At 40.9% G+C, this 17,542-nt stretch overlaps 1 protein-coding gene across 5 annotated transcripts in view; it reads right to left on the bottom strand.

The window, feature by feature from the left end:
- TRIM14 (tripartite motif containing 14) overlaps nucleotides 1-17,542 on the bottom strand; it is an 823,939-nt gene that overhangs the window by 373,394 nt on the left and 433,003 nt on the right. For all 5 annotated transcript variants that reach the window (XM_044060947.1, XM_044060945.1, XM_044060948.1 and 2 more), the window contains one exon: nucleotides 14,823-15,546. In XM_044060947.1, the coding sequence (XP_043916882.1) occupies nucleotides 14,823-15,332 (510 nt within the window). In that variant the 5' untranslated portion in view covers nucleotides 15,333-15,546. The remainder of the gene's footprint in view (nucleotides 1-14,822; nucleotides 15,547-17,542) is intronic.

The raw sequence follows: 17,542 nt of genomic DNA, 5'->3' as shown, positions 1-17,542 counted from the left end.
AATGTGAAACAGACAAAGGTGGCTTTAACTGTACTAAATCTTAAAATTAAGTTATAGTAAAAACAATTGGGGTTATGGGAGAGGCATCAGAGGTGCTCCTGAGATGGGACGGCAGTAATGAGGCAGGGAGAGAGGAAGGGGGAAAGGCAATGAGATAAGAAGGGTAATTATTGGAGAGAGGTAAAAGGAAAAAAACTGTGGCCAGTCATAATAGAAGTTATTACAGGTTTTATTAGGATAATATGAAGGCCTGTGAATAGATGTCAGACAGCCTGGAGATGAACACATGCAAGACCAGGACTCTGATAGGTGTTGGTTGATTTTTAAAGGTTTGGAGGTGTTACGATTTGTCTCAGAGCAGAGGTGCAGGAATGAAATTTTAAAGCTTAGCAGCACAGGTAGAACACAAGGAGACATCTGTATAGTTACTTGGGTAGAACACAAGGAGACCCCTGCATAGTAACATAGGTATAACACAAGAGTCCCCTGCATAGTAATATAGGTAGAACATAAGGACTCTCCTGCATAGTAACATAGGTAGAACACAAGGAATCTACATAGGTAGAATACAAGAGTCCCCTGCATAATAATATAGGTAGAACACAAGAAATCGGCTGCATAGTAACCCAGGTAGAATACAAGAAGTTTCCTAAATAGTTGTTGGATTTGCATATGTTGAGGAGTAGCTTATCACCTGAGCATATGAAGCATTTAGGTGAGTAAAGGTAGATGATGTTTTTTAAAACTGGGTAGTTGTCCAGTTTGTAGGCAGAATTATGTGCAGTGACTAGTTGTGAAACGGACAGGTGGTGAGAGAGCTTGGTCTAAATGCATTGTTTTACAGACAGGCAATGGCTGTTTTTATATTGGTGACCTTCTGCAAATTTAGCTACCTTGTTTTAACTCTGTTCTAATTTGTCCTTTTAGAAAGACATAGAGAAGAGTGAGGAGCAGGTAGGTAGTGGCAATTCTTTTCCTCGTTAAATCAGTCAGTAAATGCTTAGCCCTGTGTAACCTACCAGGTTTGTCACTTCCTATATGCACTGGTCAAATTTAAGTTGGTCATTGATAATGAGAACAAGTAATCTGGTGTGGCTGACCTTCAATAGTGGTGGTGGTGGCACAGGTTACATTAAACAACACATTCTCATGCAAATGGACTGTAGGAAGGAGAATAATTAGTTTGCTCTTTTAAGGATTTAAAATCAGTTGAGAGTTTTCAAGCCAGTTTTCTACTGATGACAACATCTCTTGGGTTTGTTGCTGGAAATCAATAACGTGAGGATCACCTACAGAGCATTCCACCCATGGCATGCCCACACGATCTGATGAAAATTAGCACATCTCCAAGTCTCATCTAGTGAAAACTCATGTCCTACAGAGCATTCCACCCGTGGCATGTCTACATGTTTTGAGGACAACAAGCATATCTCTCTGTCTCATATGGTTAAAACTCAAATGTATGCAAATCTCAATGAAAAAGTATAAAAAAACTACATATGTTGGACTTCACTCCCACATACCTCTTAATTAAATATGCTGACTCCATGATCACACAACTATGGAGAATAAAGGAGAAAGCCCACTTTTATCACTTCTGGCATGCTGACAAACTATTCTTACAGTGATTTTGAATAGCAAACACATTGAACTGTAGAGCTGACACGTTATCTACTTAAAACTCATTGACTTGTAGGTTAAGACAATTACTGTGAGCACAAATATATAGAAGTTCACAATGTAGTTCACGGACATACTGACCAGTGAGTTAATTGTCTGTTGCTGCTTATTAATACTTATTTCCCTCTCATTTAGACTTCATCTCTATGATTGGCCTCACAAGGATAGAGTCCCGCCATGTTATAGAATGGAATTGGCTATTATTGCTGTCAGTCTAGTACATCAGTGCTCAGGGGTGCATGATGATGGTGCTGTACTAAAGAGCAGTGGTAGCTGCATGCAGAAACATGCTAGGACAACCGTGTATCTGCATACATGTGTGTATGTCCATCTGTGCACACCCACACGCATGCACTTGTATGTGTTTATGGGGTAAATAACAGATGACAAGCCAAACCTCCATAGTGCCAGAATGCAGTCCCTTTTGATAGCAGACATTTATAACTGCATCGCAACTCCATTGCTCTGAGCAGCCAAAGTACAGAGGTTAGCTATCTCAGTTGTCTCAACAGTTTTATTTATAATGAATCACTTACTCCCATATGCACTGTACACCAGCTTCCTGTTTGGTTAAGATACTTTTTGGCAGCCATTGTGCATAGCTGTCCTTTAGTCCTGAGTTGGCTTTTTCCATGCATATATCTATGCACCATCCCTTTTCATGCATGTCACATTTCTAAAATGTACTCTATCATTCCCATTTCACATTTTTTCTTGTCAGGAATAACTACTGAGATCATTAAAAACAGCCTATAAAGAAATAAATAATTTTCCCTCCTTTACTTGCAAACCATTAAGCCTCCTCCTACTGGATGTCCATTCATTCTACAGTGGTGGGAAATGCCCTGATCCAGTGAGGTGAGAGACATCTAGGGAGCTTTAATACAGGCATACAATGGAGTTGCTTGTATCTTTACAAGGTATAAAGACAGTCTTTTCATTATGAATAGGGAAAACCATACCTTGGTGATTATGTCAACACTTGTGTCACTGTAAGAACTGCCTATGCCATTTTGTCCACTTATGTATGTTTATCTACATACACTGACAGGGGCTACCATCACAGATGAAAGTGATCACACCCATGTCCTCCCTGCACTGCCTCTCAGCATCCTGACATGCCTCTCCAGTGAAGGCTGTGCAGCAGACCAATGGTACAAGCCACTTCCCTACCTCTGGATGGGCATGCCCAGCCTCCCTGCCTGCACCTTCACTTGCTAGATTTGTTAATCAGACTAGCATCAACTGGGGCACATGTTAGGCTTCATGCCTTTACACCACCAGTTCAGGCTTTCTTTATAGGGAATTTAATAGCATTTGTATAAAAAAGTAATTGTCATGCTTTAGTCAGCAGAGTACATTTTAAAGTGAGGGTGTGTTTCAGTCTCATGAAAGCATCACTGCTTTAGTCCTGTCCAAAGGACAGTTTCAAAACTGCTGTCATTGTGCACATTGGGTTGCAATAGGATTTAAAATGAAATTCTCAGAAAGGCCAACGTAATATGGCAAGTCATTTTTCACTGCTTTTTCAGGTTTTGTGCTGCAGCATTTTTAATGTTTAAATATTTCAGCAGTAAAATGTCCAGAAACGTGAAATGATGTAAACAAAATATTGTGTTATTACATTATCTGTAATTTGCACAATAAGTTTTGATTACTCATCTACTAGTTCTGTACCTAAAACATATAGAGAGAAGCAGATGATTTTTAAAGCTGTGAATTACTTTTAGAATCTGTACTTGTACTTTTTGGAACCCACATTTAATTCAAAGGAAGATATGGATGTCTATTTTGCTGTATTAAGATCAATCTCACACGATTATTAGTATTATTATTAATGATAATAATAATGTTTGGCATCAAAGTAATATTATTATTATTATTATTATGATAAAATGTTATGCAGTTCTTTATTTAAATTTTCTATTAAGACTGGTTTCTCCCTTTTTTCTACCTTTTTATCAGAAATTGCTTTTGTGGTGCAGTGACCAAAGACAGGAAAATGAACGTGTATATAAAATGATATAAGAATACCAGTAGCACCAAATTTGTGACTTTTCCCTTTGATGAAAACTCTGAAAATGGTCACCTTACGATAATCACTGTAACAGATTTTTCTGAAACACACCACATTAAAATACCCATGTAGAGCTGGATTGTGCAATTAGTCCATTCAAAGGATTCATGTCACTAACAGGCCTGCTAATGTTAAGCAGTTATATTAATAAGACAGTAAAAAAAAGTGCCTATCTGCTTATTTATGATTTCACCAAGACTATTCATTTTTGTTTACAATACTATTTAAAGTGTTCTGGACAAGACATTGTGTGGACCTGGTGTTATTACTTTTTTTTAGGGGGACAGGTCCTTTCTTACTAGCATCAGGTATACTGTAAACCCACTGAATGACCTTTGGCACATGCATTCCTTATCTTAAGAATGATATTCAGAAGAGCCTCAGGTGATGTTACTTTGTAGGCTGTAAGGCTTTGTGTTTACTGCACTCCCGATTAAGCCCATCCCATTTGAGAGAAGTATTCAATAGAGCTATCAGATCCACATATTTGATAAGAGCATCCTCTGTCTGGGGTCTCATTCTCCAGTTCCCATTAAGGTACAAGTACCTATTACATGGAATCATTCACCCTCCTTCCAGGAAATTCCATCTATGACTGCATCACTCACCCTCCTAGCTGGTCACTTACAAACTGGCTCTAAATTAACTCATCAATAAAATGGGCACATGGTCATTATGCCGCTGTGTTGCAGGGCTTGCTGGCACTGGTCTTACTTATCCGGTCAACTTGTTTTCACCAAATTCATAATATATTTTCAGCTTGACTTTGGTAAGTAATGGTTAACTAGACACAAACAGAATATCCAAGCATATTCCTTTCTGAACCGGCTGTACAAAAATTCCATTAACCAACTAATGACATCTTCTTGGAAGCCTATTATCTTTACTTTTTTTTTTTTCTGGTGATCGTAGATTCATTAATTGCAATAGACGTTGCTTGTTACAATTTAAGGTTATGTTATACGTAGATAGAGAAGGATTCTGTAATAACATTTTACTTGAGTGAACTTCTGTCATGTAATAAATCTGCTTTAACAGAGCTTCTTAAGATATTTAAATCACCATCTGATAACATTTCATTTTTTTAGACCGACACTAAATTGTCCCTGGAATTTGGAAAGGCTTATTACTATGTAGAAGCCTTAACCCTGAAAGTTTCCAAATATTTTCCAGATCAGAGACTTGCCTCCTAGTACATTTTTGCAATATTTTTGTTTGTATAAAATTGTGCAAATGCATAGTAGATACATTGGAGAGAGAGGTGTAATGAGGTACTAAGTATGGTCCTTTTGAGGGTACATAAAGGGAAGGAAGACTAGGTAGGGTCATGGCAAGGGCAGGTTCTGGAATTGAGAAAATAAGCTTTTAATTCATTTTTAAAGTGTGAAGTGTGGGAGATTGAACGTAAGTCAAGGGGAAGTTTGTCCCAAGCATGGGCAAGGGAGTGTTTGTAGAGTAGTTTGCCTATTGGCCTTTTTGGGTGGTAGATATCAAGTAATTGTTGGTTAGAAGTAAGGAGGGTCTGGGATGGGATGTAGATGGAGACTAAGGAAGATAGAGATGGACAGAAGGAGGGTTTATAAAGAATAGAGTGTAGCATATGAAATTGATAAGATAGCAGAAACTGGGGAAGTTCAAGCCATTGAAGAGTAGAGTGTAGCATATGAAATTGATAAGATAGCAGAAACTGGGGAAGTTCAAGCCATTGAAGAGAGTTTAAAGAAATGCAGTGGTGTGAGTTGTATGGGGAGTTAGTAATGAATCTGGCTATTTTATGGTAAGTATGTTGCAGTTTGTTTAGAGTGGAGGCCTGGATATTGGTAAGAACTGGGGCTGCATATAAGAGGGAGGGGAGGAGGAGTGCCTGGCCCAGGGTTAGTCTAGATTCAGGGGTTAGGAATTTTTTGTTCCGATATAGCAGACCTAGTTTCTGGTTTGTTTTTTTTATACATTGGAGTTTGTGTAGGTTGAACTTGAGTTCATCATCGATAATGACCCCTAGGAGTTTTGTGCGGGTGTCAGGTTGGATGTTTGTATTGTTAGAAGATGTAATAAAAAAGGAGGTTTTGTGATGAGAAAGAGAACGGGGAAGGAAAAGTAGGAGTTTGGTCTTTTTGGGATTTAGGATCAATAGGTTGTGAGAGACCCATTGTTCAGTGGATAGTAGGGCCTGTTGCGTCAGGGAGTGTAGTTCAGGAATGTTATTTGAGATGGATATAAGTGTGGAGTCATTGGCATACTGAATAAGGGAGGATTCTTTGCATAAGGTGTAAAGATCATTGGTGAATATGTTAAACAAAAGGGGTCCCAAGATGGACCCTTGGGGAACACCAGTGGTGATGGGAAGGAAAGGTGAGGAGGATGAGAGCCATTTGACAGATTGTTCCCTGCCAGATAGGTAACTATTAAACCAGGCAACTGTAGAGGGGGACAGGTGGAGATTTGCGAGTTTGGATAGTAGTAGAGGATGAGAGACAGTATTGAAGGCTTTGGAGAGATCTAGGAAGAGACAGGAAATGAGTTTATTGTTGTCTAGGGCCTCTGCAATATGAGTGAAGGTGAGGAGGGCAGTGGTGGTGCTGTGGTGAGGACGAAATCCATGTTGGGTAGGGGTAAGTAAGTGGTGTGTGAGGAGGTGATTGAGAAGTTGTGCGTGAATACATTTTTCTAATATCTTGGAGAGGGGGGACAGAATGGCAATGGGTCGGTAGTTTGAGGGGTCAGTGGAGTTTCCACCTTTATGAAGAGGGATAGTGAAGAAAGATTTCCAAAGGGAGGGGACAGTTGATTCCAGAATAGATCGATTAATTAGTATAGATACAGGATAGGCAATTGTGTCAGCAGCAAGCTTGAGGAATGTAGGAGATAGATTGTCAGTGGAAGGAGAGCAGGGTTTTAGCTTGAGTAGTAGAGATTTGATGTAAGTAATGGGAACTGGCTCAAAAGAAAACAAAGTTGTGTTAGTGGGACTTGGAGAGGTGGGTGTCGAAGTAGAGTTTGGCTTAGAGGTTATCAGATTTTGGATGGAAGAGATAAAGTGTTTATTCAGGAGGGTAGCTGTTTCCTGAGAGGAAGAGTTAGGGTATGGGGAGGGATTATTAAAAAAAAAAAATCAGACTTAACCAAATTGGAAACTCGCTACAACAAAATAGCTTGTTTCACATCCAGCCTTCCCCACCAAACCACCATTGCATTGCTCTGCATACATTAAATTGGCTCGAGCTACCTAACCTTCTTCATCTCTACCAACTTAAATTCACACACAATATCATCTTCCATCCTGACAGTTCCCCATCACTCAAGGAACTTGTTGTTCCCTATTCATACCCACAAAAGTCTAAGATCTTCAGACAGAAACAGAAACAGTCTCACAGTAGACAAAGCTAACACTCACGGTAAAGCCCTATTCTCAAATCAAGTAGCCAGATTATGGAACTCTACTGCACACCCTCCAAAACATACCTGAATCTACCAGTTTCAAACTACTATTTGAACATCTATCCAAGAACTGGCATTGCTCCTGTGCTAAACCTGACTGACAAGAAATCTATAACTCTTTCAACACACTGTCCGCTCCTTACCTAATTTTCTTCCTCTCCTCAGTGTTTGTTACTACTCTAAAATATGTATACAGTACTAATTTTCTTTTTCTCACAGTGATCTTCACTGAAATGCCTGTGTTTTTCATTTTGAACCTGTATCTACTAAAAAACTGTATTGAATTCTACTTTGTACAGACTAACTAGAAGATGTGTATTCTGCATCTTACTGTATATGTATACTATTGTGCCATCTAATTATTGTAATATTGCTTGTATTTCTGTGGAGCTTTTCTCCTTAGGCCTCCTCTGAAAATGGGCTTCTGGCCCAGTTGGACTTTCCCGGTAAATAAATAAATAATGTGAGTGTGTTTTGTTTAGAAACTGGCTACCAGTATTTTTTGAAATAGTTCTAAAGGGAGTCCAGATCTGTGATAACTGTAAACGTAAAGAAGAAAATAGTACATACACTGATAGGTTTAAACAGTGTTTGTAGTAACCAGGGAGAGACAGGCAAGTAATGGGACAGTCCTATGGCTGACAGGGGCCTGATTCATTATCTTGCTTAGAACTCCTTTAGCTCACTATCCACCTCTGTTTACTTAGGAGGTGTATGCTGCAACAATACACCATTATTAGCCATTCGTGTAGGTCAGACCTGTACTCGGTGACATCAGAAGGGATAGCTATTCTTGACGACAGAGAAGACATACGGAGGTCAAAAATGATATGTAGGTATCCTGCAAGCACTGAAATGCAAAACTGTTGCCAGTAACAACTTTGCAACTTCTGCATTAGTAATTGTTCTCTTTAATGCAGAATTTTTCAGATGAGTAACTTCTGCACAGACTGTGCATACTGCCTTAGTACATGTTATGAGGTGGTTAACACCATCAGTCTCTTCTTTTTAAATTGTGCTACACCTGGCTGGGTTTTAGGGCATGAAGTTAGTGACCTTTATACAGTTTAATGTAGTTAATCCAAAACTACCAATAACGTACATGTAGTTTATTTCTTCATAACAGTAAGGTGTGTAAATCATCAATAAAGTGGCTAAAACTGCTGGTGGGGTGGGGGTGGGGGTCTCTGTGTGAAAGTACCTTAAGTTCTTCTCTGCATTTTTAAGCAGTCTAATCTGGATTGGCATGACTAGTGTGCATGCATCCATGTGTGAATTAAGTAGGAATACTTTGGCTACTGTGTGTTTGTGTGAGACAAATGTGAAAACGTGACTTTGGTCATTATTATTAATTTTTGATACAAACATCTAAGAAGGATGGGGACATCTGTAGATAAAACATGACTGACCCTGCTGAGTTATTAGTACATCTTTGTAGGACTAATGTACATTTCTGTAAAACCAATTGGAATACTTTAATGTGGCCATTTTTTATCATTATCAGGCATGTGATGTGTACTCAGTCGATTTAATGGCAGTAATTGTTGAATACAGATATTAGTGGATTATAACAGCAGTCGTTTAAACAGCCTTTTATTGTTAAAATGTTATGAAATCCATACTTTTGTCATTATTAATTTATACATTTTGTTTCATTGTTTACTAGAAAAAAAATGTTGAAAATCACAAATTTAAAACGCACCCAAACATATGTTGCTGTATTAAACAAGAAATACATTTAAATCAGTCAAGAAGGTGAACCAAAGAACGCATGCATTTATGCATGGTCCTAAAAATCTATGCAGGAGACCCACGGTTTGAAAACAGCCCAGGGACCAAGATGTACTTGACCTGCTACAGACCTGCTGCATTTTCAATGAATGTGAGTTTCAATGCATTTTCAATTAATGTGAGCTTTAGCACATGCTAAGTCTGTTTTCAATTTGCAACTGTTTTGTTTAACAAAATGGCATCAGTGTGAGTGCTTTAAAATTTGAAAGCAATGTCAGTGGTACAACATATGGCCCACTCACCTTTGGTGCAGAAGAGTGTGGGTTCTATTCCCACATTAGGTAGATGGAAGACTAACACTGCAGTGCAGCATAAAGGAGGTGCTGCATTCCTGGGTCTGCTGTCCTCTGAATGAGTTGTTAAACTGAGGCCCCTAACTTACTGAGTTGGTGGTAGTTCAGGTAAATGTAAAAGATCCTTATCAAAAAAGTAGAGTGAGGATACCCTGGTCAATATTTTGAATACTGTAGTTTGTTTTCTTTACCTTGTGTTTTGCTTGCATTCTGTTTTAACAGCATATTAAAACTTCAAAAGAGACCACAGCTCTCTCTGTTCTGAGTCAGGCAGAATTTTTTTCCGCCCTCCCACCCATTTAAGTTGTCTTGTTAAATACCACTGTCTTTCTAGTTGCCCGCCTCTTATGTTAATCTGACCATATATCTCATTTCTCTCTACTTTCACTGGCTTATGTGAGTAATCACAAAATCATCATTTTTGAAATCCCACCCCTTCAATTATTTAAATTTATTGGCCATCCTACAGTATTTCATAGTACCAAAATACAAAAGTGACCACCCCTTTCAATCCATCTTGCTGTTTTAAAAATAGTAACTCTCCACTAAACCTTAACTTTTTAAACAGGTAAAACTCAAGTTACCTACTTTCACATCTAACTTCTCTACTGCACACTGCAGAGTGCATTCTTTTCAATCTTACCTTTAAGCATCCCTGTGACTAGCACTTTCTCTAATACCTGCTGGAAAGCACTAGGAAGCCTTAAACTCATACAAACACTGAACTCTCCTTGTTAACAAGGAGAAATTAATAGTAGGCACTAAACAGCCTATAATTGCAAAGTACCTTGCTAAGGAAACAGCTCCTATACTTTACAAAGAAAAAAAAAAAAAGCCCCAAACCAGGCATGTCCAAGGGTCAGCTTCCGGTGATTTCTCCTGTCCACCTGGTGAATCTGGGCATACTGGGGCAATGCAGCAATTGCCTCATGTACACAGACAACCCTCTCCTCCTACCACCCAACACTACAACCTGTGAGAGATGCACTTACATAGCCAAAATGGAAGCAAAGCTCTCTCCACCCAAGATTGTGCTAAACAGTCAAGAGGAGAAGGTTAACACCCACACTACACCTCAAGCAACACATAGCCCTTCTAAACCCACACCACCAACACCCACATATAGCAACACTAAATCCACATATGCAGAGGCCCTTAACTGTAACCTGCCCAAGCAACAAAGACCTCTGAAGCTGAAACACAAACAAACACCAATCACAACCAATGTGTCACATAGTTCACAACACCAGTGTGCCACCCAGCAACAGCCCCTAAGGCAAGACAATGTACCTAACACTTTAGTCATAGGTGACTCTATAGTCTGGCACACTGATGTCCCTCTCACCAGGTTGAATAAGGAGAAAATTACAGTCAGCTGCCTGTCGGGTGCCAGGATCCACCACATAACGCATGCACTCAAGTCACTCCACAACAAGTACAAATATGACTCTGTCATTGTCCATGTTGGAGTGAATGACTTGAGACGTACCTCCCTGGACTACATGAAAAGAGACATGGAAGAGCTCTCGGATCATGTGGCCCAGGCAGGTATGACCCTAGCCCTGAGTAGCATCCTGCCTTTGCCAAGAATGATACCACAATATAAGGATAAAATGATTGACTTCAACAATTGGCTAAGCTTATGGTGTCATTCAAAGGGGATCCAGTATCTGTCTGCCTGGGATGACATGATTGACAGACCACGATGCTTTGCCAGAGATGGTCTGCACCTGTCGCCCCTGGGATTCAGGTTACTGGCTAAGGCTCTTGCCACCCCTATAGTGCCTTTTTTAGGCAAACTTCAAAGGACAAAACCACCACCGTAACAGGTACAAGCATGCAAAATCTGAAGGTAATGCTACTCAATGCTAGAAGTCTAAACCTCAAAATGCACTCTCTCGAGGCACTCCTAAAAATGGAGAACATCGATATCTGTGCAGTAACTGAGACCTGGTTCAAGGCTCCAGAGAGCACCCCTGCAATACCAGGCTATAACTCTTACCACACTTTTCGGCCACCAAACCAGGACCGAAACACTAAAGGTGGAGGAGTGTCAATATTCACCAAGGATATTCACACCACCAGGCTAGTTGGCCAACACAAATTGTCTGAAATTCTCCAAGTGCAACTAACACTAGGTAAGACTGCAATCCAAATTGTAGCTTGCTACAGATCCCCCACCATACCCCAAGATTCTCACTACACCTTTCTAAACATACTGGAAAATATTAAGATAGAACCAAACACCCTAATACTGGGTGATTTTAACTACCCTGCCATTAACTGGGAAAACTACTCATGTCCCAACACCTTTGCGTAACGGTTCTTGGAATTCATAAATTCCAACGCCCTGGATCAACTAATCCATAGTCCCACCAGGGGCTCCAATATCCTAGACCTGGTCATTACCAACATGGGAAATCAATGCTCCATACCTATGATCACCCCCTCGTTAGTCAGGTCTGACCATAAGCTAATCACCCTTAACATCCACATCCCACCCCACCCCCCAGTAAAGAAACCACCATAAAAAACTTCTCCAAAGCCAACTTCATGCTACTCAAGTCAGAAGTGACAAACTTCATGACACCCATGCAGACAGGAACTGAAACTGCTGAATCCTACACTAAGGCACTGTACGAGCACATCCACTCATGCATGAATCGTGCCATCCCAAATAGAACCAAAATGCTCTCATCCAAAAAAGGAAGCCAATCTGGTGGTCCCCTGCCATAAACAAACTTTACAACAAAAGGAAGAAACTTTTGCAGAAAAGAGGAAAATCCCAGGATGCAAAAAACTCCCTTACTAGCCTCAGTAAGAAACTGAGATGCCTCATAAAATCCTCCAAAGCTAGTTACGAAAATAAAATTGCCAAAGATTCCAAAGACAACCACAAAGCATTCTGTAACTATGTCAAAAATCTAAATGGCAATGCTCAGATCTGCTCTGAGCTAAAACAGAATGGCATTAAATATACTGATCCAAAGGATATTGCCAATATCCTGGCAGTTCGATTCAGTGCCAACTTCACCCCCCTCTCCCCTAAATGGCCCATCTCAATACCGGAAGATTGCCAAATTCCAGTAATAACGGCCACACAGGTACAAAACGCACTCTCTAAAGCCAAGAATACAGCATCCATGGGACCAGATGACATCCCGGGCTGTGTACTACATGAACTACAATATGAACTGGCACCTCACCTAAGTGTCATGTTTAATCATAGCCTCACCTCAGGTTTCGTGCCCACTGAGTGGCGCAGAGCTACAGTTATTCCAATTCACAAGGGGGATCCACCTTGGATCCCGGAAACTACCGTCCCATCAGTCTGACAAGCCTTATCTGCAAGGCCATGGAGCGTATTATCATGGAACTTATAAACAAAGACATTGGCAACCTTCAAACACTGGACCCCACCCAGTTTGGGTTTGTGAAGGGCCGATCTTGTCTCCTGAACCTGATTGACTTCTTTGAATCAGTCTCCAGAGCTATGGACAAGGGTAAGGTGGTCCACACAGCCTATCTAGACCTTGCCAAGGCCTTTGACACCATCCCCCACTCTGGAATCATAGATAAACTTACTAAGTTGGGCATTAATCCCTATGTCACCCAGTGGGTTGCTAAATGGCTTACTGATAGAACCCACACTATAAAAGTAGCCGACTCCAAATCCAGCTCCAGACAAGTGACAAGTGGAGTACCTCAGGGTTCAGTCCTGGGGCCGCTCTTGTTTGGCATCTACTTCTCTGAAGTACAGGTCAACACTAAGGGACTCTGGCTAACAAAGTTTGCAGATGACTGCAAACTGGGAGCCATTACTGAATTCCCAAATGATGTGGATACTCTACAAAAGGGCCTTACAGAAACAGATGCTTGGTGCCAGAGCCATGGGCTCAAGCTCAATGCCAAGAAATGTATTGTTATCCCCTTTGGGAAAAAACATGTATCCATGAATTACCATATAGGTGGCAGTACACTAAACACAGAAAGTGTGATAAGAGACTTAGGGACACAGGTGGACAGTTTTCTCACCTTCGATAACCACATCGCCAGAACAGTCAGGAAATCCTTCTATGTGGCACACCTCATCATGAAGGGCTTTTCATCAAGAAAAAAGGAGGTCATTGTCCCACTGTACTCATCCCTCATTAGACCCATTATAGAATACAACGCCCCATTTGGTATGTACCTCTCAAGACATCTGCAACAACTGGAAAGGCCTCAGAAATACCTCACTAAAAGAATCACAGGCCTAAAGCAGATGCCCTACGCTGACCGCCTTAAAAAACTCCAGCTATACTCTGTTGCATATCGTCTACTCAGAGGCGATCTCTGCTTAACATACAAGGCCATGTCAAACCCAGAGCTGTTGGACATGCTACACTTAAAGAAATCCCAATCCCTCAGAGCTACATGCTCCAGGGATCTAAACCTTGTCATCACAATAAACAAAACATGCTAGAGGGATAGGTTCCTGACCCAGAGACTCCCCAGACTCTGGAATAGATTGCCCATACATGTCAAGCAGAGTGCCTCTTTGGACCTCTTCAAAAGGAACCTTGACGATTGGATGGGAGAAAGGAAATTCACCCCAGGGATCACGTCAGTCGCCCTGCTAGACAGGGGTCCAGGAAAGTAAATAATGTGGGAAGAAATAGCCAGGGAATTGTTATGGCTAGGCTTGCATAGACCCTAGGGCTGATAGCCTAGTACCAACCTATGAACCTATGAACCTATGAAATTTCCCCTAGTAGTATAAATACCACCTTGGGTCTCCCAGAAAATCAGAGTCTACTGGCCTAGTGGGACTAACCAGTCAATAAAGGGTAAATTAAAAGCTTTAATACTAAATGCACACATCTGTAAGCATTTCAAAAGTAAAGAAAAGAGTACAGACGCTGACAGTTTTGACCAGTGTTTATGGTAATTGGGGGGAAAGAGCCAAGTAATGGAACACTGGAATATCTGCAGGGGAGGGCTAGTCCATTACCCTACCTAGGAATCCATTTGACCATGATCTGGCCCTGCATCTCAGTCATTAAAGTGATCTATGTAGTGCTTTTGCACTAATTTGCATCTTCAGGTTGTTTTTTTTTTTGTTTTGTTTTGTCATTGAGGTCAGATGGGTTTAGCTGGTCCCTTTAACATAGCATACATACTTCACCCATCAGTGGCATCACACCAACATATTCTCACATTATTCCATTATGGAGTTAAGCACGAGGAAAAGCAACATGTAGAATCCCACACATATGCCCTAATATCCATCTCTTGCTGGTGGTTTAAAAGTGTAATTACATTTAAGAGCCACTAAGCTGCATGCACATTACATAAGGATCACTTGTACATTCTACACAAGGCTTCCGTGTCCTCATTCATGCAATTTAGCTACAAGTGCAGCATCTAACCATACTTTTGGTGCAGTTAAAAGCACAGTGGCTATAATAATAGGGTGATGTCTTACAATCATGCTAACAGTTTTATTAATACCACATCCCCTTAAACAGGAATTAATCACTAACAGAAAATGATTGCATTACCTTTTTTTCCTCCACTTCTTGCTCTATGATGCTAATGCTGTGGTTCTTGTGCTTTCCAAAGATAGGGCAGAGACTGCAGATGCAAACCTTACAGTTCTTGCAGAACATCTCCAGTAGCTTGTGGTGCTCAGAACACGAGCTCTTTGTCAGGTTCTCAAGTGGTTCTGAAAGCTTGTGATTGCGCAATGTCTCTGTGCTGAAATGGGGCTGAATATGGATGGCGCAGAAAGATGCCATACATGTCAGGCATGTCTTCTCAGCTGACTGTTTGTTCCCCACACACACATCACAAAGTACAGGTGCAGACTGATGTACAGGTAGATCAGGGGATGTAGCTACCCGCATGCATATTGGACAAGAGTGATTGTATGCAGAGTTTTGGTGCCAGAAGTTTTCTATGCATTTCAGACAGAAGGGATGCCAACAGATGAGCATCACGGGCACTTTGCTGACACTTAGGCAAAGGCCACAGATAGGCTCTGGTGTGCTGCTAGGTAAACATTCAGCCATTTTGTGAATGGAGAAGTGCTGTTATTGTCTTTTTCTTCTTTCCGGTTTTCTTGCTTAAAAAAATAAACAAACAGTCCTCTTATATTTCCTTCCTGTCCCACATTAGAATTCAGGAATATTTAAGTTCTTTGAAGAGAGAACTGTGTAAAGGTCTGGCAGTATCTGGAAAGCAGAGCTGTGTAATCCACCAGCGTTCAAAGTTCTTTTTCATAACCTGGATAACAAAACAAATAATGTTGATTAGAAAGCAGAGTGTGCTAAACCATTGGCTGCATTTTCTTATATGACAGAAACATAAAACTGTACTGATCCTGGTGTTTCTACATGTACTGCATGACTCAATCATACTTTTACTGGGTCACGTATGCTGTCCTTAAATAAGGTTACCTTTGCTTTTTATATTTTAGTAGTTTGAATGCTAATGTGGAGTTACGACAGAAACAGGTAAATATATTTTGCTTAAGTCCATCTGTAGAATAGCTATAAACAATGATTGTGGACTTTTTAATTCCATTGCATGCATTTATGTATGCATGTATGTTACAAAACACAAATTGTCTCACCGTTATGGTATTCATTAGAAATGCCATTTCAGCTGTCATGTAATTTATCAAGTAATGCACAAAACGGTTTAAGTTATTAACCTTTAGTCTCCTTTGTTAAAGTGATTTAATTACTATTTTGCAGCAAATGAAAATGAGAATCTCAAAGTGACAATAGTGAAATGAGCTATAAAGTACCTTGATTTTGTTTGCATGCTGCAACAGCAGGTTCACTACAGGTGCTTGAGTCCCAGGCACTTGACAAGCACTGTTTCAAAGCCTGGGACTTGAGCACCTTACAGGCTGCTGCTCCTACTCAAATGTGAGTATGAGCTCAGGCAAACAGCAGCTCATGCCCAAACTCACATACGAGTTTGAGCAATCAGCTATGGGGAGGGAGCATAAGGCGGGGTTTAGGATTAGAGCATGGGAAGGGAGTTTTAGGTTAGGGAGGGGGATTGGAATTTTAGGTTGAGGGGACAGAAAGGGAGTTTCCTGGTTAGGGTTCTGGTAAGTCTATGTGAGCTAAGTAGTTACAGGAGATTGAGAAAGAGGGAGATTGAGTGCTTAGTTATTCAAGCAAGTGGCAGTGCACAAGTGTATAGCACGCATATAGCTCACACGTGCTTGTAGCAGACCCTGTGACATCAAGGTAATTAATCACTTGTCAATGAGGTGGCACTGTTTAAATAATCAAAAACAATCAAATGTCAGTAGTAGATCACTATACACGGAGAAACACTGTCAGTGATTCTAATATACAATAGTTATACCAAGGTGAGTAAAACATCATTCCCTCTTCTCAAGCAGCCATGAATATATCTGCGTAAGTGGGAGGAGGTAATCTGTTCATACTATTCATCCTTAAACATAAAAAATGCTGGTCAAAACTGGAGATAGTGGAGCGCTATAGGATGGACAGAGACCTCCTACAGTAAATTATTGAGCTGTGCTCACACACAGAACTAACAGAGGGGAACCCATCCCAGTGGATACCAAGGTACGTGTAGGCCTAAGAATACTAGCTACAGGTACCTTCCAAAGGCCAACTGGGGATATGATGAGGATTTCACAGGCATCAGCATCCAGGGTACTCCACCAGTTCCTGGATGCCATGTCAACACATGTCGGTGAACACGTATATTTCCCCATCACATGTGAGGTGTTGGCCAGCAATATGCATCTTTTCCACCAAATAGCAGAATACCCTGATGTAGTGGGTGCAATAGACTGCACGCACATATGCATTAAAGCACCACCAGGGGAGCGGGGTAGGGTCTACATCAACCGCAAGGGCTTCCCCTCCATCAACTGCTAGGTCATGTGCGATGCCCAGGGCATAATACTGAATGTTTGTGCTGGCTGCCCTGGAAGCTACCATGATTCCATTTGGCATCTGATGCAGCTGTACCAGACATTTGCCAATGGGGACATCCCACATGGTCACCTAGTGGGGGATGCTGGATATGCACTGGAGCCATGGCTGATGACACCCATCAGAAATGCAAACACACCCAAACAAGAACTCCATATTGAGGCACACGCACAAACACGAATTATAATAGAGCATGTGTTTGGGATGCTCAAGTCATGGTTCTGGTGCCTGGAAACATCTGGTGGAGCCTTGCAGTACTCACCAATTACATGTACCCAAATTGTCCTTGTATG

This window comes from Protopterus annectens, chromosome 2.part0 (genome assembly GCF_019279795.1).
Source record: "Protopterus annectens isolate FY-2018-M chromosome 2.part0, PAN1.0, whole genome shotgun sequence".
NCBI lineage: Eukaryota > Metazoa > Chordata > Ceratodontiformes > Protopteridae > Protopterus > Protopterus annectens.
The sequence above is the reverse complement of the archived record's forward strand: the minus strand, read 5'-3'. Positions and strand labels throughout refer to the sequence as shown.